Below are 22,980 nucleotides of genomic sequence, written 5' to 3'. Positions count from 1 at the left end.
GGTAATGATTCTGCACAAGACCGCTGGCGTGTTAATCCGTCTTTCGCGATAAACGGAAAACCTCCGAGACCTCAGGCTTGGACAGGACCCTGAGGTTTACGGGCGCCCTCTGAGTCGATACTCCTCCTCCTCCTCCTGTCTGTGTCTTGGCAGTCCCACTTGGAAGGGCGTTCAAGCTGCTTCTCGCCGAACAGACCCAGCGACAAAACCGCCAGCACCCGCAACAATGCCGGTTTTTCTTTTTTTTTTAAAGCCCCCGAAGTTCGCGGAGGGGAGGAGAGAACTCCCGCGGAATGCTGGCGGCCTCCCGGCGGGCGGCGGCCGGTGATTCAACGGCGGAAGAACGCGGCCGAGCCCATGACTAATAACGCACATGTGGTCAGGCCCTGCCGCGGCGGCGTAGGGGTCCGAGGGCGCTGAAGAAGGAGGGCCGGGTCGAATTCCCCTCCCCGCTTGTTTACAATGTAACGGGCCCGATGGTGACGGACTCGCGATTTTCTGGCAGTGATTTAGCGTGACTTCGAAAGCGCTGTGGGTCCGGCTGTCCTGAAGTGCTCTGAGAAACGCCAGAGCCCATGTTTATCGAGCATCTCAGAGTCGGAGTGCTGATCTGAGATCAGATTAGCAGATATGATTGGGAAAAGGTTATTCCTCTGTGACTGTATATGAATGCACAAAATATTATTAGGTATTCTGCTACTATACGGTACAGTGGAGGTGCATTTGTTCTTTAAGGAACAGACTTGGCAAAAAGGGCAATAATGCAATTTGGGCACACATGAGTACTTTCTACAACCATAAAAGTTACAAATTAATAATGTATTGCTTGGTTGGTTATGTATTGGTGTATAGTGTGCCGAATTGTGGTTAGGATGAAAACCTACAGGATGATATCTCCAGGAACAGGGTTGGTTACCACTGCTTTAGGGTGTATATGTCTAGGCTACCACCCTAGTGCTTGTACCTTTTCGGGCACCTATTCTCTGAGTGCGCGTTCCCCCAAGAAAATTCTGAGCTGGCCCACTGAATTGTTCCATATGTTTCTCGGCATTTAACGATGTGTGAACATTCTGTCCATGGGAAGGGGATCGGTCTGACACCCAGCCACTGTCTGCAGCGTATGGGATCACCACCCTACTGAAAAACAGCTGAAGCATGGTTTTGAAACGGCTAATAGCTGGTTGACCAGCTCATACCCAGCTAAACCAGCGTAATGACCAGCTTGGCCAATGCCGGTTGACCAGCTCATACCCGACTAGACAAGGTTCATGACCAGCTCATACCCAGCTAGACCAGCTTTATGACCAGCTCATACCCAGCTAGACCAGCTTTATGACCAGCTCATACCCAGCTAGACCAGCTTTATGACCAGCTCATACCTAACTAGACCAGCTTTATGACCAGCTCATACCCAGCTAGACCAGCTTTATGACCAGCTCATACCCAGCTAGACCAGCTTTATGACCAGCTCATACCCTGCTAGACCAGCTTCATGACCAGCTCATACCCAGCTAGACCAGCTTCATGAACAGTTTGACCATGCTGGTCGACCAGCTCATACCCAGCTAGTGAGACCAGCTTTATGACCAGCTTGACCAGCTCAGTTTTCAAGCTGGTCAAGCCGGCATAGCTGGATTTTACAGCAGGGCATTCAGTATTTGGATGAACATTTGATTAAACGTCTAATACATGACCGAGAGCCAGCACAGTGACAGATGAATGGACGACACAGTTTTTCAAGACATCTCCTCCACCAATCAATGGGGTTGGCAACGGCATAGGTAATTTAAATTTATGCTGACAGATTGCAGTTTTGTGGTCAAGCTCCTGAGTTCACTTCAGGTGGATTGAACCATGTTAATCCCAAAGTGAAAGTTTCTAGCAAATTTGAAATTCCATTCAAACTGTTGCTGGTATTCCTTGCTTTTTTTTTTTGCCAGAGAGCCATGTTCTCTGCCGAATGCTGGAGACAGAAATTCCATTTGCTTTTTTATTTGTCTGCTGCTGGAAAAGGAGAACGCCCCATGAATAGGCAACATGGCATTTCCTTGTTCTTTTGGTACGAAAGTCATGCTGTGGCTTTCTCCCCAATTTATTTTCAATTCTTTACTTGTTGGGTTTTGTAGAACTGTAATTATTTTCAGATGAGGATATTCCATTGTGCCTATGCCTTCATTTATAACTGACACGCGTACATGTTGTTAGTTGAATTAATTTGTTTTGGTTTGGATTTATTATTTGGAAAAAAAAATTTTTTTCCCTCCAAATGTTTTTCATGCAGCTTGGTCCATGGTCAATAGGTCACCACATTGGGTGCCATGTCACAACATCTAAACTCTCCCTGGGACAAATAAGAAAAGAAAAAATGGATGAATTACTGTGTATTTATCGAGTAACGGTTGTTGGCTGGAGTTCCCCTTCACCACCACCTGCAGTTTTTGCTCAGAAAAGCCCCCGGATTAGAAGCGGCTCCTCGCAGAGGCAAGCGACATCACGAAACCCGCAGACATTGGGCGCCCAACAAAGGTTCGAGAGGCGGGCAGCGGGGCGTTGCGATCGCAGCCGGAACGTTTTACGGGACCAAGGCTGGCACGGAGCGGTCCCAGATGGCGTTCCTGCAGGGGGAATTCCACCATCCCCGAACCCGGGTCGCGCGTTCGGTAAACAGTCCCTGGCACGCGGCTGGTGTTTGCGTTGTTCATTGATGTCGTGTTTAATCTGGACCAGAAATTGCAGCTCCAGGCTCGTAAACGGGAGGCTCCGTTTCCCCACGCGAGAAAGAAAGAGGTAATAAAATCTCCAGATATACTCCCTCGACTGGGACTGCTGGGAGATCGTTTGCCCAAGGCGTCACGTGCGGTTTTAAAACTTAAGGATGCGTTAATAACCGTGTCGCACTTCCTAAATAAATACTTGGATGTTTTTCCCCGAACGGTCTGTATTTTCTGGACAAACTCTTACGGTATCCGCTGCTGCTATGGGACACACACACCCATTTTAATGTTTCATATTTTCACTTCGAAGCTTTCTCAAACAGACAACCTGGCGGCTGTGCTCTTTAAGAAAACATTTCTAAACGTAGGTTTAGATAAACGGACTATCGGTTAATAATATATAATACAGCTATTAATAGCTTATTAAGCGTGAATACTGTACAGTGACCTAAAGTGCGCAAACGTATGTAATTATGATGTCATTTATGAAAATTAACGTGTGATGGGAATGTGATGACACACAATACAAGGCTTTATCTGTGGAGGTGGTGTGGTGTGAAGGATCTTAACCCCAGTTGACCTCCTGAGGGTATGACCTCAGCTGTGACGATGCTTCTGAAGGACTGTCTTCTCCCAGTAGCACACACGGCTGTCGAAAACCACAATTCATTTCAGGGCCAGCTGTGGGCACACAGTCTATGCCGTCATAGAGGGCCTGGGAAACATCATTTATGGTTTATTAAATATGATTTAGTGATTTATGTTTTATGTTTCGGGCCACAGCAACTTCTTGTTTAGGGCCTCCAAAACCCAAGAGCCTGACAAGTTTTCTCTGGAGGCAAAGCGTTGGATGGTGTCAAATGTAATGTGGGAAACTATTTTTGAACCACTTTCAGACCTAAAATGCACGGCTCTTTGTTGAATTATTTCAAATTGGTTAAAGCGGAGAATGACCATGCACTGTATTATTAGAATTTGTCTGGCATTGTTATGAACAACATAACAAAAATCCATTGACATTTTTGGATGCCATGATACAGTGCGTTTATTCTCTTAAGTCGTTGTAGTGCCAGTGCCAAAGAATAAATGATTTTTAAAATATGACATCATGACTTAACCATTGACTTTTCACAAATATCGTTTAATCGTGACGAGCACGTCAAAGCTCCACATTTTTGTGGGTGTTCTCTTGTCTGGAGAAAAGACACGGTTAGACTTTTGAAAGGGGTGCTCCTTTCAACCTAGGTTTTGTGGTTCGGAGGTCTTGAGAAAGTTGGCAGTGATGGAGAGAACGAGCACACGGAGAAATGCGTCTTCTCTTTCTAAGCTCGCACTTGCATATCAAAGACGCGGCGGACTTGAATGCCGACTCTGTGACTTTGGATAAGAGGGGGGTGGGGGGTGGGGGGGTGCCGCAAACCTCCCTCACGGCTAAAACAAGAGCGAAAACAAGCGGGGGGAGGAGGAGAGACAGAAATAAATGAATAAAGAGCGAAAGAAAGGGACAGAACGTTCGCGTCGGCGTTCCCCACTTCAGTCTCCGCTCGGTTCAGAATAGAAAAGCCATCAATATTCATGGGCCGGGCTTTCCCCCAGAAAACACTTTGATGTCACCACTGAGGGCACTTTCTCTTTTTCTTTCATCCCCTCCTTCCACATCCTTGACTTATCGTTTGAAAGAAGTTCCACGTAACATTAGTCATCGCAGTGTTAATCGATTAATCGGTGTTTCAGCGTGGTTTTCTCCAACTGTGAGCTCCTAACAGTCACTCATTAACGTTAATTCATGTAAACCGACCACCGAATATGTCTTAAATATGTAGTAGTTATGAAGTATGTATGAAGTGTTTTAAGGTCATACAGAGAAACCAAGAATATTTACATTCGTTGAATAGAAGCAGTGTGAAGCTCTTATGAGATAAGAATACAAAATGAGGAAAACAGGCTGTTTTGTTAATGTTTAACCTGAGGTTCCAGAACATTCTGGGCCTGAAGGCCACAAGAACTCCCCTGTGCTACTTTTACATGACCCAAGAACCTGTTTTCACATTGAGAACTGTTTGTGTAAATACATCTATATGATATCTGTACATTTAACCTATTTGCTGTGTGTGCGTGTGTGTGTGTGTGTTTGTGTCTGTCCCTGTGTGTCCCTGTGTGTCCCTGTGTGTCCCTGTGTGTCCCTGTGTGTCCCTGTGTGTGCCTGTGTGTGTCCGTGTGTGTCCGTGATGCAGAGCTGGAGGCCTCCCAGTCCTTTGAGCATTACAGCATGTCGGAGCACCCGATGGACTACAGGATCCTGCTGGTGGACGAAGACCAGGACCGCATGTACGTGGGCTGCAGGGATCACGTCCTGTCAATGAACATCAACAACATCACCCACAGGATGCTGAAGGTCTGCCTCTCCCAGCACAGAGCCACCAAAACACACCAATACTCCCTCCCCCTCTCTCTCTCTCTCTCTCTCTCTCACTCTCTCTCTAACTCTCTCTCCATTATTCCACACTTCAGTCATTGAGCAGATGCTATTAGCGACAATGACTCACATAGCTTTATGAACTTGTTCATGCTCTGTCTTAAAGCAGAGTACAGTGGACCTGGGTGAAATATGTCATTGTTTTGGATTCAAATACTTTTCTGTGCTCAGTTGATCTTGCCTGGTGAAATTCAGCCATCTCAGAGGACCGGAAGGAGGGATTCACAGTTTTTGAGAGGATTTCAGTGGTTCCAATACACCAGACAAGCTCAGTAAAGCGTAGAAAAGTATTTGAATCCAAAACAATGACATATTTGACCCAGGATTTGAATTATATATACTCTGTAACACTTTAACACTGGACGTTTTACTGTGTGGATAATTTCACTGAAGCAATTCAAGTACTCAAGAGCTCAAGGGTGTAACAGTAGTTGGCATCTGCTTCTCAACCGCAATCGTATCATGAGAATACTATTGCCATACTGTTGCCATTTTGTGCTAATTGAAAATGGCTAATTTATATTTAGAAAGCAAATTTATTCTCTTCTGTTTATCTTTTTAAAGAGGGTAACATTGGGTCGGGTGAATTTTTTTTCTGCTTGTTTATTGGCGACATTGGCTCAGGCAGTAAGAGCAGTCGTCTGGCAGTCGGAGGGTTGCCGGTTCGATCCCCCGCCCGGGCTGTGTCGAAGTGTCCCTGAGCAAGACACCTAACCCCCCAAATGCTCCTGACGAGCTGGTCGGCGCCTTGCATGGCAGCCAATCGCCGTCGGTGTGCGAGTGTGTGTATGAATGGGTGAATGAGAAGCATCAATTGTACAGCACTTTGGATAAAGGAGCTATATAAATGCCTACCATTTAACCATTTCTGCAGGTTTATTGGCCGGCGTCCATCAGCAAAATCGAGGAGTGCATCATGGCGGGAAAGGACCCCACGGTAAGAGGACCCGAACCTCCGCCTCATCCTGTTCAGCCCGTTCCTGACCAGGATCGAGCCTGAACGCGGACCGCAGAAATCAAAATGTGGCTGGCTCCTCGGGGCCCCTTCTGGATGTGTCCGATGCGTCGAATCCGTCGCAGCGTGCCGCGTACCGTAAATTGGAATTCCGAGCCTGTCCGATTGGGCGTGGGGAGGAAACCCCATCATGGTGTTACTCCAACATCCCCTCTCCCTCTCTCCTCTCTCCTCTCTCTCTCTCTCCCTCGCCCTCTCTCCTCTCTCCCTCTCCCTCTCTCCCCCTCACCCTCTCTCCCTCCCTCTCTCCCTCCCCTCTCTCCCTCTCTCCCTCTCCCTCTCCCTCTCTCTCCCTCTCTCCCTCACCCTCTCTCTCTCCCTCTCTCTCTCCCTCTCGCTCTCCCTCTCGCTCTCCCTCTCCCCCTCTCGCTCTCCCTCTCCCCCTCTCCCCCTCACCCTCTCTCCCTCCCTCTCCCCTCTCTCTCCCTCCCTCTCCCTCTCTCTCTCCCCTCCTGTCCTGTGACAATTGACATTTTTCGCGGGGCTTTTATTTTCATACGCCCACCAGGGCAGCGGCCTGTAAACTGGCAGGGACGGGGGGGAACTCAGACCTCCCAGGAGCAATGCTCTCCGCCTCGGAGCCGCGACCAAACCTCCACCGAGAGGGTAACACTAATATTTGCGCGAGCAGCCCTCCCCCCCCACCCCCCCTCCGCTCGTCTCCGTCTGGAAGCGTTCAGATTACAGCCCCCCTGTCGCCGCTTAAGTGCCCCTCTCCTGTGCGTCAGCTCCGGACTGCGCTCGCCGTGCGAGATGTAAACCGATTACTCTACGGTTCGTTTGTTTTTGCCCACGCCCCCGACCGGAAAGTAACCTTACCTTATTCCTGTTCACCCGTCCGATCGGCTGAGTTCTTATCGGAGTCGATGGCTTTGCCCGTTTCTCCAAGGCGCTGTCGTGCGATCCCCGTTCGTCAGCTGATTGCCTGTCAGAGCTGAGAGGGGAATGAGCGTAGCGCTAATACTGTACTGTGTCAGGAGGAACGCGGTGGGGTTCGTACTGTACATTAGATGTGAGAGTGGTGCATTATGGGTACAGTAGAGAGGCAGCTTAAAGTGTAGGCTGTGTGAGGGGGGGCTGGAAGCGCTGTTGTTTTACGAAGTGCTTTTCGCTGGAACTAGCGTTTAGCGCCCAGGGCTGCTGTTTTATCACTGAAGGCCAAGTTAAACTAACAACATAGTCACTGCTCTCTCTTTCTGAAATGTCATCTCGCTCTCTCTCTCCCTCTCTCTCCCTCTCCCTCTCTCTCTCTCTCTGAAATGTCATCTCGCTCTCTCGCGCTCTCTCTCTCCCTCTCTCTCTCTCTCTCTCTCAAATGTCATCTCGCTCTCTCGCGCTCCCGCTCAACAAATTAGTGCAACAGGATTACAGTCAGGAGTTCTAGTGCTTACCCTCTCTGCGAAGCCGGGATGTAGCATGATAGCTCTGGAAAGTACAGAAGGAGGAAGCATTTGACTGCATTCCTTGATGTCCCTTCAATGACCGTCCGACCTCTCTCTCTCGCTTTAAAACGGATGTGAGCCGGCTTCCGTTTTTCAAAATAAATGTATTTTTATTCGTTCATTTCTTTCGGCTTTGATGTTCGGCTTGCTGAACTACCCGACACCCGGCTCTTTATATCCTCCCTCGCCCTCTCTTACTTACTTCCTCTCTCTCTCTTTCCCTTTCCTGCTCTCCCTCTTTCTTTCCCTCTCCCTCTTCCCCCTCTTCTTCCCTTTTTGAGGGGGGGGTCATATATCAGCTGTTATAATGTCAACCAGTTTCAGATAACATCTCTGAAGTGACAAGCGGCATACTGTCTCAGGGAAAAGGCAATGAGCACGTTCAGTTTGATGTTGATATTGATATTGATATTGCTCTCTCTCTGTCTCTCTCTGTCACCCTCTCTCTCCCTCTCTCTCTCTCTGTCTCTGTCTCTCTCTCTCTCCCTCTGTCTCGCTCCCTCTCCTTCTCTCTGTCTCACCCTCTCTCTCCTTCTCCCTCTCCCTCTCTCTCTCTCCGTCTCTGTCTCTCTCTCCCTCTCTCTCGCTCTGTCTCTCCCTCTCTCTCTCCCTCTCTCTCTCTGTCTCTCCCTCTCTCTCTCTCCCTCTCTCCCTCTCTCTCCCTCCCTCTCTCTCTCCCTCCCTCTCTCTCTCTCTCTGTCTCCCCCTCTCTCTCTCTCTGCAGCACGGCTGTGGGAACTTTGTGCGTGTGGTGCAGCCCTATAACCGAACGCACCTGTTCGCCTGTGGGAGTGGAGCCTTCAGCCCCGTCTGCGCCTACATCAACAGGGGTCGGAGGTCAGAGGTCAGTGGGGGACCGCCAGCGTCAGCCGGAAACTTTGTATCACAAAATATAAACGTTCTCCAACGGAGAAAACGGAGACGATGCTAACAGCTGCATAACCCTTGGAAGAGCAGGTTTTTGGGATTTTTCTTTTTCTAAATTCGAGAACTCTTGCTTTCGCTTACCTGTAGAGATTGTTGCATTCTTATGTTATCTGCAACCTCACGCCTTAAAGTGTTAAGAAGCCCCCATAAATAGAATCACAAGGAACACTGCCTATCGTGGGTTTTGTAACAATTGTACGATTGTAACAATTTGTGACAATTGTAAAAATGGAGAAATATGTTGCCTTTTTGGAATTCAAAGTTTGCTTCCTTATGTTTTCGCCTCTTTATTGAACTTTATTATTACATTTCCTTCGTTTGTTTCTCACCACCTGTTGCTCAGACACTAGTGCAAAAAACCTGCCTGATTTTTCACTGATGTTTTCTCCTGTTCTCTGTTAGAGGGGGACGTCAGAGCCAATCAGAACCGTGCTTAGAGATTAGAATCCTGCCCCCTAGCCAATGGCAGAGCCTCCCTGCTCCTCTCGGGAGACGAGTCCCAGCTGGAGAGAGCGAGAACGAGGGCCAGCGTTTCGTTCTGGCGGAAACCTCCCTCTCTCTCTTTCCCTCTCTCTCTCCCGATCTCTCTCCCTATTCTCTCTTTCTCTCTCTCCCTCTCTCTCTCCCTATCTTTCTCTCCCTCTCTCTCCTTCCCTCTATCTCTCTTCCTTACTCTCTCTCTCACTCTCTCTCCCTCTCTCTCTTCCTCTCTCTCTCTCCTGGCATTCCGTCATGTCTCTGTTGTTTGAAAGGCGGCTCGGTTCTGTTTGAAAGGCGGCTCGGTTCTGTTTGAAAGGCGGCTCGGTTCTGTTTGTCGTTTCAGCCTGGGAGGCGTCGGCTGTCTGTCTGCCGGCCGGTCCATAACCGGGGCGGGGCGCCTTCCCCGGAGCCGAGAGTTTACAAACACCCAGGGGCAAACAGACACGTTAAAAAACACTCAGAACAGCTCCCGTATAAATCCACCTGTAGACTACGGGTCAAAACCGTTGCGTAGTGGTTAAGGTACATGACTGCGACCCGCAAGGTCGGTGGTTCTAATCCCGGTGTAGCCACAATAAGATCCGCACAGTCGTTGGGCCCTTGACCAAGGCCCTTAACCCTGCATTGCTCCAGGGGAGGATTGTCTCCTGCTTAGTCTAATCAACTGTATGTCGCTCTGGATAGGAGAATGCCGAGGCATAGGCCCTAAAACTTGACTTCAATTTGTTACAAATTAACCAAACAATGAACTGAGAACCCCTGTGAGATGCTCCGTCCAACGGTCTCTAAAAATGGCTTCTTGTTTCCATGGTAACATCGACACTTCCTGTTTCCTTCACTGAAGGGTAAAGGGTTTAAATTCGGCAGAAACCCCTGGATATGAAAAACCCTGAAAATACATTCATGTAAACTGTATTATCAAGATTGCAACACTTACAAATCTGTTGGAATATATAAATATTATTGCCGCTTTCCAATATACGTAACAATATGTATATATAGCATTGTTTATGGATTTAAATTCTTTGCTGTGACATATATAGGGCACCTGTCGCACAGTGGTTAAGGTAAATGACTAATCAACTGTACGTCGCTCTGGATAAGAGCATCTGCCAAATGCCAATAATGGCAAATATTGGTGATTATATATTTGGCTTTTGAATTTTTGAGCTTGAGTGTTGTTTTTTAACTGATTGTATTTCGGGGGAAATGACACATATATTACAGAATATTTATTTTGAGCCTTTAGATGTAAATCCCTCTCTTTTCTCTCCTCTCCCTTCCTCTCCTCTCCCCCTCTCCCCATCTCCCTCTCTCCCTCTCTCCTCTCCCCCTCTCCCTCTCTCCTCTCTCTCCTCCAGGAGCAAGTGTTCCACATTGACTCTCGGATTGAGTCTGGGAAGGGAAGATGTTCTTTCAGTCCTCAGATCAACACTGTCTCTGTCATGCTAAGTACGTCCTCCTGAACTGGAACTTTAGTTGCAATCCAGCCCCTATTCAGCCATACCCACACACACACACACACACACACACACACACGCACACACACACCCCACATACACACTCCCCCCACCCCCACACACACACACCCCACATACACACTCCCCCCACCCCCGCCACACACACACACACAAACACACACACACACACACACAAACACACACACACACACACACACACACACACACTCACACACACACACACTGTCTTTATAATGCCTGAGTGTGCTCCCTCGTGGGTTAGCAGGCGCCTGGTTGCCATGGTCACAGCCCGTGTGTGCCTCTGACGGCCGGGCTCAGCTTTCAGATACCCGAGCACTACCCCCCCCCACACACACACCCCACATACACACTCCCCCCCCCATCCCCCCCCCCCCCCACACACACACCCCACATACACACTCCCCCACCCCCCCCCACACACACACCCCACATACACACTCCCCCCACCCCCCCCCACACACACACACACACACCCCCCACATACACACTCCCCCCACCCCCACCCACACACACACCCCACACACACACACCTCTCATACACACTCCCCCCTGGACAGAACAGGGCAGGGTCAAGTTCACTTGCCACTGGACACCTCTGAAATCTCCCTCAGGAACACCCGCAGAAAAGTGTGTGTGTGTGTGTGTGTGTGTGTGTGTGTGTGTGTGTGTGTGAGAGTGTGTGTGCTGTGTATAATTCATAATTCTATTAAAAAATATTTTTAATTAAAAGCAGATCATTTTCTAATCTCTCAAGCAATCAATTATAAGGATAATATTTCTTTTCAAAGTGGAATACGTTTCACGCGATCTTATCGTTCAAGATTTATCCATTTATCGATCAGTCAAGGTTTATCTGAATTTGGGTTTCCATTACATTAGTTTATTTGTCCAATTAGCTGGAAAACCAGGCGGAAAATGGCTCAGGGTAAGTCAATCCGTCTAAATTATCTGGGAAAACTGTGTGCTGCAAGCCAAAGTTGCACGATCTCACCATCCCAGCATCAAATTCCATCTTATCTTCCAGTGGCTTGTTCGGTACTCCCACAGGACTGCTGACACTTCAGCACCTCTCCTGTTCAACATTTAAGCCTCTTAAAGACCACCTCCGGCTGTTTTCTGAAAAGCATTTGAACCTGGGAAAAGAGTTTGGTTGAACAAGCTACAGCTACATGCCAATGGTAGAATAGTCCTCCTCAGTGTTTTGTTCCAATTCCCTGGATTTCCAAATTAGCACTATTCTTCAGCCAAGACGTAGAACTAATGAGTGAAATCAGTTGGCTGAGTTCATGGGTGGACAAAATATATTGCTGGATTGTCTTTCTTTCTGTTCCCCGGAATCTAATTTAGATTCTCTGCTGATAAGTGTTAAATAAATGTTAACCTTATAACTGAAGATTCTAATGCTGATGTCACAATTACTTCTGGTAACTGAATGGAATTCAATGGAATTCTAGAACACCGACTTAGAATCTTGAAAAAAAGGTTCCAAAAAAACCTGCTCTTCAAACAGTTAAGCTTCGAAGGAGTTGGCAACGCTCCCGGTGAGCTTCTCTTGACACTCCGGGGCGTAGCGTGCTGGAGTCTGGCCTTTCGGAGAGGGCCCTGGATCGGAGCCTCGCTCGGCAGCCAGCAGGGTGACGCCACGAATTGACACAGCCACGGAAAGATGGAACGATCGGAGGGAGAGAAGATTTAAAGGGGAACCGCCCAGACATCGCAGTTTGGCACATTTTGTCTTTCTCTCGGAGTGCTTTATTGGCTGGGCTGTATTTCGACACATTGGTGCGTGAGGAGCCCACACAGAAGAGTTCTGACAGAACGTCCGCAGTTGCTGTCTCTGTCTCGACGCCCGTCTCTCTGTGAAACACTGCTCTCTCCCTCTCTCTCTCTCTATCACTCTCCTTTCCAAAAATCCCCCCAAGCCAACACACACACCTCCCAGCCTGTGGAGGATTCCGGAAACGGTTTCGGGACTCAACGTGATCTACTGTCAGTCGCGACTCGAGAAAAGGGTTGTCTTTGAAAACGGTTTTGACTGATCAGTTCTCGGTCAAAAGGTTTCGTTTTCTCGGTCCAAACAGAGACTCTGATGCTGTGTGTGTCAGGACATCGTCTTGTACATCCGTTTGTCAGTTTCTCAGACCGAGACAAAATCTCAACGTTACTGTAACGTTGTCTGAATGTTGTAACATTGCCGCCGCATTGCAGCAGCATTGTGAGAACGGTTTGTGTTAGCTGGGGACAAATCTTCTTTCCTGGGCTTTTCTGAAGTTGCGGTGCATGTGGATTGCAGTTGTAATTCTACTGGGGAGTCTGATATCGGGGAGAAGACGGATTTCACGGCGAAGGTGTTTTGAGTGATTCTGCGGGCAGAGGTTTGGGAGGGTGGCGGGGGGGGGGTTGTTTTCGGCGCTGCGTGCTGATTGGCTCTCTCCCTCCCAGACCAGGAGCTGTTCTCAGGGATGTACATCGACTTCATGGGCACCGACGCCGCCGTGTTCCGCAGCCTGACCCGGAGGAACGCCGTCCGCACCGACCAGCACAACTCCAAGTGGCTGAGCGGTGAGGAAGCTTCCGGAAACGCAGCACGGAGGCGCATGTCTGCTGGATTGCCCGATTGTGATTATAGTGGCTTTGGGCTGCTTGTTGGTTCATCCTGTTAAGATACTGTTCCAGTGTGTGGATGGGCCCTGTGGCGTGATATCTGTTAAGGCTCTGTTCCAGTGTGTGGATGGGCCCCACGGTCTGGTATCTGTTCAGGCTCTGTTCCAGTGTGTGGATGGGCCCCATGGTCTGGTATCTGTTAAGGCTCTGTTCCAGTGTGTGGATGGGCCCCACGGTCTGGTATCTGTTCAGGCTCTGTTCCAGTGTGTGGATGGGCCCCATGGTCTGGTATCTGTTAAGGCTCTGTTCCAGTGTGTGGATGGGCCCCATGGTCTGGTATCTGTTAAGGCTCTGTTCCAGTGTGTGGATGGGCCCCACGGTCTGGTATCTGTTCAGGCTCTGTTCCAGTGTGTGGATGGGCCCCATGGTCTGGTATCTGTTAAGGCTCTGTTCCAGTGTGTGGATGGGCCCCACGGTCTGGTATCTGTTAAGGCTCTGTTCCAGTGTGTGGATGGGCCCCATGGTCTGGTATCTGTTAAGGCTCTGTTCCAGTGTGTGGATGGGCCCCACAGTCGAGTAGGTAGGTTTGAGTGTGGTTCCTGAGTGGTTGGGTTTGAGTGTGGTTACTCAAATTCAGGTGTAGTTCCTGAGTTGTTAGGTTTGAGTGTAGTTTCTGAGTGGCTGGGTTTGAGTGTAGTTTCTGAGTTGTTAGGTTTGAGTGTAGTTTCTGAGTGGTTGGGTCTGAGTGTAGTTTCTGAGTGGTTGGGTCTGAGTGGTTGGGTCTGAGTGGTTGGGTCTGAGTGGTTGGGTCTGAGTGTAGTTCCTCAGTAGTTGGGTTTAAGTGTAGTTCAACAGTGGTTGGGTTTGGGGGTAGTTCCTGAGTGGCATGTTTGAGTGTGGTTCCTCCATCTCGTCTCAGAGCCGGTGTTTATCGATGCCAAGCTGATCCCAGACGGCTCAGACCCCAACGACGCCAAGCTGTACTTCTTCTTCAAAGAGCGCCTGATAGACAGCAACGGGAACACCAAGCACATCCACACCATGGTGGCACGAGTGTGCCCGGTGAGTGTGTGTGTGTGTGTGTGTGTGTGTGTGTGTGTGTGTGTCTGTGTGTGTCTGTGTGTGTCTGTGTGTGTCTGTGTGTGTCTGTGTGTGTCTGTGTGTGTGTGTGTGTGTGTGTGTCTGTGTCTGTGTCTGTGTCTGTGTGTGTGTGTGTGTGTGTGTGTGTGTCTGTGTGTGTGTGTGTGTCTGTGTGTGTGTGTGTGTGTGTGTGTCTGTGTCTGTGTCTGTGTCTGTGTCTGTGTCTGTGTCTGTGTCTGTGTCTGTGTCTGTGTCTGTGTCTGTGTGTGTGTGTGTCTGTGTGTCTGTGTGTCTGTGTGTCTGTGTGAGTCAGAGAGAGAGAGCGAGTGTGTGTGTGTGTGTGTGTGTGTGTGTGTGTGTGTGTGTCTGTGTGTGTCTGTGTGTGTCTGTGTCTGTGTGTGTGTGAGTCAGAGAGAGAGAGAGCGAGTGTGCACACGTGAGTGAGAGAGTGTGTGTGTGTATGTATGGGTGGTTTGCATGCGAGTGTAAGTTGTAATGCATCAGCCCTGGGTCCAACACGTAAATGTTTTGGATTCAAATCATTTTCTGTCCTCGAAAATTTGTGCAATTGAACCAACCAAGAATCCAAAACAGTTATGTAATTGATTGTGTTTGTCTGTGTGTATACATTTGTGGTGTGTGCAAACACTGTCTGTCTTCATCAGATATCACAACTGTCTGTCTCCCCCCCTCCTCCCTTCTCTCTCTCTCTCTCTCTCTCTCTCAGAATGACATCGGAGGCCAGCGGAGTCTGGTGAATAAGTGGACCACCTTCCTGAAGGCCAGGATGGTGTGTGTGGTGCAGGAGCTGGATGGCACGGAGACACACTTCGACGAGCTCGGTCAGGAGCCCAAACACCCGCCAGACACCCGCTAGACACCCTCCACCCATAGGACACGCAGCTAAACATTCAGTTTACCTGTTACCTCTGTTAGAGGTTCATTAATGTGGAATATACAGGTCACCAGGCACTGTTTCTGGGATTTCATGAAATACCGTTCAATAATTTTTCTTTTTTGATGCTGTACATACCCTAAAAATACATAAATTGAGTAAAAAAAAATCACTTCTTTCATTAATTGCCAGCTGTGGTGGTAATGTTTTCGGGAACTGGTCTGGACAGGTTTAATTCCTAGGTGGGGCAGTAAAGGTTTCAGTCAAGGTAATTCACCTGAATTGCTTCAGCAACACGAGCGGCCATTTTGTTTTTTTCCTTTCCAGAAAGTGTGTTTCTGCTGGAGCAGGAGCACCCCAAGAGGATTCTGCTCTTCGCCGTTTTCACATCTACCAGGTACACACATCCCTGAACACACACAGTCTCACACACTGCTGAATACACACAGTCTCACACTCCCCTGAATACAGTCTTACACACCCCTGAATATACACAGTCTTACACACCCCTGAATATACACAGTCTTACACACCCCTGAATACACACAGTCTTACACACTGCTGAACACACACAGTCTCACATACTGCTGAATACGCACCGTGATGGTGTCGGTTGACAATCTGCACGGGGTCCTTCCGCATAATGATTTATCGTGATGCATCGCGTTTCGATTGCTGTAATCGTTTGATTGACGCATTCAGAATTTAGCGTTCCTGCTATTGCCTGATTGAAAAGTAAAGCCCAGATTTCAGGGATTGTCACCTGCAAAGTTAAAAGAGAACTTTGTAATTTTATATGAAGTTCAATATAGAAAGAACTTTGCTACATGATATGTAATATCAACGAATAATGGTATGTCATTCACTGGAATGTTCCATGAAATAATTACATCTTATTAAGCGTGTTCTACAGTAGCATGCCTTGCCTTTTCTATTGTATTCGTAATTTAATCCGCCCGTCTCCTCCTTTCGGTTTTCGACTCGTGAAATCCAGGTCTCGCCAATCCGCCGAACGCGTTTAATCACGAGTCCCGGGTGTAGCTCCCAGCCTTAATAAAAAAAAAGCAGAACCGCAGTTCTATCGCCGTTGGCGATATCCACACCGCAGATTGTGTTTCCTCTCCGCGTGAGGAGGGATGAAAAAGGGCGTTCCCTCGTCCGGCCCTCGCCCTCCGCGGTCTGGCGTGCGTCGGCCGGCGCCGCGGCCCTCCTGGGAGCCTCTGCTCTGCGTGAGCGCAACGGGCCCTCCCTCTCAACGGGCTCCATTATGTTAATGACGGGGGCCTTCGGCGCCGGAATGTTCCGGAATCGAAACCGTGCAACGCGGAGCCGGGGGGGGGGGGGGGGCTTAAACTGCGCTCGTGTTCCAGCCAAACGCCGCAGGCCAAGCGGGGATTCGATTCAATTGAGGTTTTTCAAATTTGAAAAACGATATGTTTAAAAAAAAAAAAAAAAAAGCGAATTAAAAAATGCTTTTCCGTCTGGGGGGGCCGAGGTGGAAAATAACCACGCTGATATCAGGGGGTATTCCTTAACACGCAGAGTTGAGAGCGTGGAAGAGCCTGCCAGCTCATTTAGGGGAGAGAGAGAGAGAGAGAGACTCCTCAGGGTGTTTAGGTCCAGCCTCGATGCAGTGCTGGATGCCCTCTCTTCTGTAAGTAAATGTTGAGCCAAGATGGCTGACCGGCCTATTCCGGGCCTGCTGTTGTCCTACGTTCTCAAACAAAGGGAGATTTGCATTGTTCGCTGCCTGATTCGAACACTTCAGATGCTACAGACGCCACATTGACCGAGCCCGGTCTGCCCTCACTGTGCTGTCTGGTAGCAACAAACCAGCAGCTTGCGAACCAAGAGAGGTGGAACGGTTCCAAAAGTCCCGACCTCAGTATTTTGTTTCCAATCGCCAGGATTTGCTAATTAGCGCAGTTATTCAGCCAGGAGGCAGAACTAATGAGTGAAATCAGCTGGCTGGCTTTTCCTTTCCTCGCCCTTCCACTTTCCACCTCTGCCGGCCAGCTGCGAGCGTAACGGCTTACTAAGCCACCGCATGACGAGCAAACTTGTGACCGTGGGGAGCAGGAACACGGTGACGGGGTGGGTAGTGACAGCAACAGCTGGGGGGGCCCCCTGCCTGAGGCTCGATCAGCCACCCAGGAGCACAACGGTGACGTAACCGTCAAACATGATGTCATAGCGGGTGATTTCACACTTAAACGCTGAAACGCCCTGTTTTGTTTGGCTGGAGGGGCAATCCGTCGCAGAAAGGAGGGGGGGGGTGTGTGTGACCGGAGGAGACTTGGGCTTAAATTTAGTAACGCTTTGAAATCTCACACTTCGGCTCCTGTTTCCAAACCTCTGTGAAACATTTTGTTATGCCCTGGTCCGAGAGGAACGAAATTACAGTATAATAAATTACAGTTATAATGTAGAGGCGGAAGGTGCTTTGCGGGCAGCATTGAGGTGGCATATTTTACAAATAAATGTGTGCAAATATGTATTTCACATATGTCTTTGGGGTTAAGTGGGGCTAAATAAGTTTCCGTTCCTCCAGGCCACTAGGTGGTGCTGTGTGGAAGTCAGGGCTAATGAAGTCTAGGTACTCGTAGGGTAGAAGCGTGAGCAGCTGAGTCTGTCCCAGACACAGATCAACAACAGAACAGCGTAAATCATAGTCAGGATGCAGTCTATCGGCCATGACCGAACAACGCCAGAAAACGTACGGACGATGTGAAAACAAAAGAAGGCTTTGTGCTCACCCGTGTTGTGTTGCCTTATTCTTTGCAAAATTCCTCCGCAGCTCCGTGTTCAAGGGCTCTGCGGTGTGCGTGTACAACATGGCCGACATCCTGATGGTGTTCAACGGGCCCTTCGCCCACAGAGACGGCCCCGGCTTCCAGTGGACGGCCTACCAGGGCCGGATCCCCTTCCCCCGGCCGGGCACGGTGAGTCTCGGGGACGGGGTTCCTCTGGGAACGTCGTTTCGCCCGCCTGACCAAAGTACTGAAGTGGTGCTGATTACATTGTACCTGCTGTTAGTCTCCCTAAACGGATCTGCCTTTTTTAATCACGCTTCCTTGTCTGGTTGAGGGCAACACATTGTGTTGAAAATAACACGAACATAGTAATACAAAAAATACACTCAGCTTTGTTTGGTCGACCTGTACGCCAGCTTGTTAATGTAAATATTTAATCAGCCGATAATCTGGCCGCGATAAAAGCGTGCAGCTGTTTTTCAGACCAAATATCAGAAGGGGGAAGAAATGTGATCGAAGTAACTTTGACCGTGCAACGATTGTTGGTGCCAGACAGGGCCGGTTTGAGTATCTCAGAAACTGCCGACCTCCTGGTGTTTTCACGCACGACGGTCTCTGCGTTTTGCAGAGAATGGTGTGAAAAAACTGAAAAACATCCTGTGAGCAGCAGTTCTGCGGTCAGGAACGTGTTGTTAATGAGAGAGGTCAGAGGAGAAGAGCCAGACTGGTCAAAGCTGACAGTACATAACTACACATTACAACAGAAGGGAATATCTGAGCACACAACACATGGTAATGGTAATGGTTGGCATTTATATAGCGCCTTTATCCGAAGCGCTGTACAATTGATGCTTCTCATTCACCCATTCATACACACACTCACACACCGACGGCGATTGGCTGCCATGCAAGGCCCCGACCAGCTCGTCAGGAGCATTTAGGGGTTAGGCGTCTTGCTCAGGGACACTTCGACACAGCCCGGGCGGGGGATCGAACCGGCAACCCTCCGACTGCCAGACGACCGCTCTTACTGCCTGAGCCATGTCGCCGCCATTTAAGGAGAGGGCACACTCACTTCAACCATCAAACCTTTATGTGGAGTCTAAAAAAATACATCTAATAAACACCTCATAAAAGGCTCACTGAGTGTACGTTGGACAGTACTTTTTGAGAGTGGTAGTTATCGTATTAACGGCAGGTGTCAGAGCCAGGATTTGAGGACAGAGCAGGATCTGGTGACCCAACCGCCCCTCTACCCCCCCCCTAGTGCCCCGGGGGAGCCTTCACCCCGAACATGCACACCACCAAGGAGTTCCCCGACGACGTGGTGACCTTCGTCAGGAACCACCCCATGATGTTCAATCCCATCTACCCCGTGGGCCGCCGGCCGCTGGTGGTGCGCACCAACGCCGACTACAAGTACACCGCCATCGGCGTGGACCTGGTGACCGCCGCTGACGGGCGCTACCAAGTCCTGTTCCTGGGGACAGGTAACCGCCGGGCTGCTCTGTCAGGGACAGGGCTGAATCTGACCGCCAGGGGGGCGCTACAGGAGTTAGTGAGGATACAAGGGGGTTGCGGGTGAATACAGGAGGATTGTGGGTAATTACCAGCGATTGTGGGTAATTACCAGGGCTTGTGGGTGGATACGAGGGGATTGTGGGTGAATACAGGAGGATTGTGGGTGAATACAGGAGGATTGTGGGTGAATACAGGAGGATTGTGGGTGAACACAGGAGGCTTGTGGGTGGATACAGGGGGATTGTGGGTAAATACAGTGGGATTGTGGGGAAATACAGGAGTATTGTGGGTGAATACAGGAGGATTGTGGGTGAACACAGGAGGCTTGTGGGTGGATACAGGGGGATTGTGGGTAAATACAGTGGGATTGTGGGGAAATACAGGAGTATTGTGGGTGAATACAGGAGGATTGTGGGTGAACACAGGAGGCTTGTGGGTGGATACAGGGGGATTGTGGGTAAATACAGTGGGATTGTGGGTGAACACAGAAGGCTTGTGAGTGGATACAGGGGGATTGTGGGTGAATACAAGGGGATTATGGGTAAATACAGTGGGATTGTGGGTAGACACAGGAGGATTGTGGGTAAATACAGGAGGATTGTGGGTTGACACAGGAGGATTGTGGGTAAATACAGGAGGATTGTGGGTGGACACACACGGATTGTGGGTAAATACAGGAGGATTGTGGGTGGACACATGAGGATTGTGGGTAAATACAGGAGGATTGTGGGTGGACACAGGAGGATTGCGGGTAAATACAGGAGGATTGTGGGTGGACACATGAGGATTGTGGGTAAATACAGGAGGATTGTGGGTGGACACATGAGGATTGTGGGTAAATACAGGAGGATTGTGGGTGGACACAGGAGGATTGCGGGTAAATACAGGAGGATTGTGGGTGGACACGGGGAGGCCGGTAAAGACCCAGCGTTGGCTGTGACAGGGAGATGGGATCCCAGCTGGGAATGTTTATGAGCTCCACATTTCCCCGGATTCCTGACACGGCGCCAATGATGTCCAACGCAGGCTCCAGTGCGCCAATACCGGGGCTATTGTCTCGCTGGTTTTGCAGTTTTATGGGGGATTTCCAGGAGAACGCTCAAATAATGTTTTCTTCTCCCGCTTGGAGAAACAGACCAGTGTCCTTTCCCTCACCTTTTACCTTTTCTACGCGGTGCTGTTTCTCAGAAGTGCATTTAAGAAGGTTTCTCAAAGCTGTTCTCCCTGCGGAAACTACCAAAGCCACATTACGCCAGAGGAAATATCATAAAACGATCACTGTACATTTGAAAAATATTGTTTGTCTGAAGTTCTGGTGATCAGTTTTTTTTGTATTTATTTGTTTTGGGAAGTGGTGGAAATGTTCACGGTTAAATGTTCTTTGTGAACAGAAGCGTGGGAAAGGGACTTCAAATAAAATGGAAATGTATTATTTTTTATTCATATATCATTAATACACTTTGACTGATATACATTACATTACATTATTGGCATTTGGCAGACACTCTTATCCAGAGCGACGTACAGTTGATTAGACTAAGCAGGAGACAATCCTCCCCTGGAGCAATGCAGGGTTAAGGGCCTTGCTCAAGGGCACAACGGCTGAGCAGATCTTATTGTGGCTAGACTGGGATTAACCTTAACCACTCCACAACAGGCTGCCCTGCTATACCGTATGTGTAAGCTTGCATAGTGTGTGTGTGTGCATGCTTATACATTTCCATTTATAAACATGAGTTTATTTGTATATTTTGATATTTTTAGCAGTAGTCTATAACATTGGTGTTGCTCATTCCAAAAACATTATTGTCCTGAAATTTATTTTGATGAAATTGTCCACAAGTGGTATAGTTTAAGTGACCATTTGATTCCCCAATCAAGGAAAAAATGTAAAGGAATAATTTGCAAACAAAAGTTTGGAAAAATGTTAAAGTTTGTTTCCATTAGGGCTTTTCCAGTACTCCTTAAGGTAGTGAAGTTTATTTGTTGTATTGATTATTCTTAATTAATTTGTTGATTGATTAACTTCTTTCTCAGACAAAGGCACTGTTCAGAAGCTGGTGGTTCTTCCCACAAACCACTCTTTGGGTCAGGACCTGATTCTGGAGGAGCTCGAGGTGTTTAAGGTTCGAGCCTTTCTCCTGCCTTCAGTCCCTGCCCACGTTAAAGAAAAAAGCTTCATATACTGATTCCATTAGGAAAATGTTAAGCTACTTATCGGCGATACAATGGACACTGTATGCTCTTGTTATGCCTCAATGTTTTTACTTATCTTAGCCGAAATTGTTTGTATATTGTCTATGTCCTTCTGTGACTTGCTGTGTCTAATGCGCATTCTATGCTATTTCTTAAGTTTTAAGCCAGGACTCCCTTGTAAAAGAGATTTAAATCTCAATGGGACTATTTCCTGGTAAAATAAAATAAATAAATACAGATAAAGTGCTCAGTGTTCATTTAACTCTGATTGGATTTGGATAAGCCTGATCGGGTTGAAATGTATTCCATCAGACGAGAGGAGAATGTTTTTAGACACGGTTCGCTGTGATATAATGCACCTCAACTGGTGTGGTTCGGCAGATTGATGGCGACCCAGGTGTTCTGGATTAAAATGTGCGTTTCTGAGCTCTGTTGATGTGTGTGAGAAACTGTGCCTTTATACAGCATTTGGAAAGAGTTGTTGCTGTTGGGCATTAAAAAAAAAATTTTTTTGGTGGATTCATTCCCAGAAAAACCAAGTTCTGTTGAGTTATATCATAGCAAAGTGCATCTTAAAAAGTTGTCAATTATAGAAAATGTGTCATCTCAGCGAGTACTCTGGGTAAGTGGAAACATACTTAGTGTCATTTTTGAGCGAACTACCCCTCTAAAATCGAGTGTGCATCATCCCTGCTTGTCTCAAAATGGGTCAGGTTTACAGACACACATTAAGGTTAGTCCTGGACTAAATCGAGTTTTGGAGAATCTTCAATGGGCTTAACCTGAGCCAGTTGTTGAGTTGGAAACAAGGTCTGCTCACTCTTGAGCCAATCGGTGACTTCAATTCAGCACTTAAGTGCGGAAACGTTAAAACACAGCAGATACAGTGATTGGAACGTGCTGTGAGTCCATTTGAGTGTGTACTGTACACACTGTGAAAGGCTTTGCACTGACTTTATTTTTATTTTTATTCCCAGAACCATGCCCCTGTGACCAATTTAAAAATCTCCCCAAAAAAGGTAAGGTGAATTCATCTCTGGTCATGATGGTTTTTATTCAAAAGGTCAATTTTTGTGTTCTGGATAGATTGGGTCATGGCTTGCAGTGCATTGATGAGACGTACATCTTGTTGATGATTAAATTGCTAAATTTAACATAACAGAATTTCTAGTCGACACAATGCTTTCATATCCCTATTTATGAAGCATGTTTTGATTTATTGGATCATGTCACTGTTCTTCGTAATGAATAATAATTGTTCAGTCATAATGGATGTCGATTAGCGGTCGCTCACGCGGTTAACCGTTTTCATTTCAGCAAAAGCTCTACGTGAGCTCGCGGCACGGGGTTTCCCAGGTGTCTTTGCACCGTTGCC

General features: G+C 48.2%; 1 protein-coding gene across 1 annotated transcript in view; it reads left to right on the top strand.

Moving 5' to 3' along the window:
- LOC133119327 (semaphorin-3C-like) overlaps positions 1 to 22,980 on the top strand; it is a 49,722-nt gene that overhangs the window by 17,736 nt on the left and 9,006 nt on the right. The window contains exons 3-15 of the mRNA XM_061229862.1: positions 4,949 to 5,109; positions 6,065 to 6,127; positions 8,372 to 8,491; positions 10,416 to 10,506; positions 12,999 to 13,118; positions 14,080 to 14,222; positions 14,968 to 15,082; positions 15,463 to 15,532; positions 17,933 to 18,077; positions 19,156 to 19,378; positions 21,447 to 21,535; positions 22,583 to 22,624; positions 22,923 to 22,980. The exon at positions 22,923 to 22,980 is cut by the window's right edge and continues 100 nt beyond it. Of these exons, the coding sequence (XP_061085846.1) occupies positions 4,949 to 5,109; positions 6,065 to 6,127; positions 8,372 to 8,491; positions 10,416 to 10,506; positions 12,999 to 13,118; positions 14,080 to 14,222; positions 14,968 to 15,082; positions 15,463 to 15,532; positions 17,933 to 18,077; positions 19,156 to 19,378; positions 21,447 to 21,535; positions 22,583 to 22,624; positions 22,923 to 22,980 (1,440 nt within the window). The remainder of the gene's footprint in view (positions 1 to 4,948; positions 5,110 to 6,064; positions 6,128 to 8,371; positions 8,492 to 10,415; positions 10,507 to 12,998; positions 13,119 to 14,079; positions 14,223 to 14,967; positions 15,083 to 15,462; positions 15,533 to 17,932; positions 18,078 to 19,155; positions 19,379 to 21,446; positions 21,536 to 22,582; positions 22,625 to 22,922) is intronic.

Source organism: Conger conger, chromosome 19, assembly GCF_963514075.1.
Source record: "Conger conger chromosome 19, fConCon1.1, whole genome shotgun sequence".
Taxonomy (NCBI): domain Eukaryota; kingdom Metazoa; phylum Chordata; class Actinopteri; order Anguilliformes; family Congridae; genus Conger; species Conger conger.
This window is presented reverse-complemented; position numbering and strand designations above follow the sequence as displayed.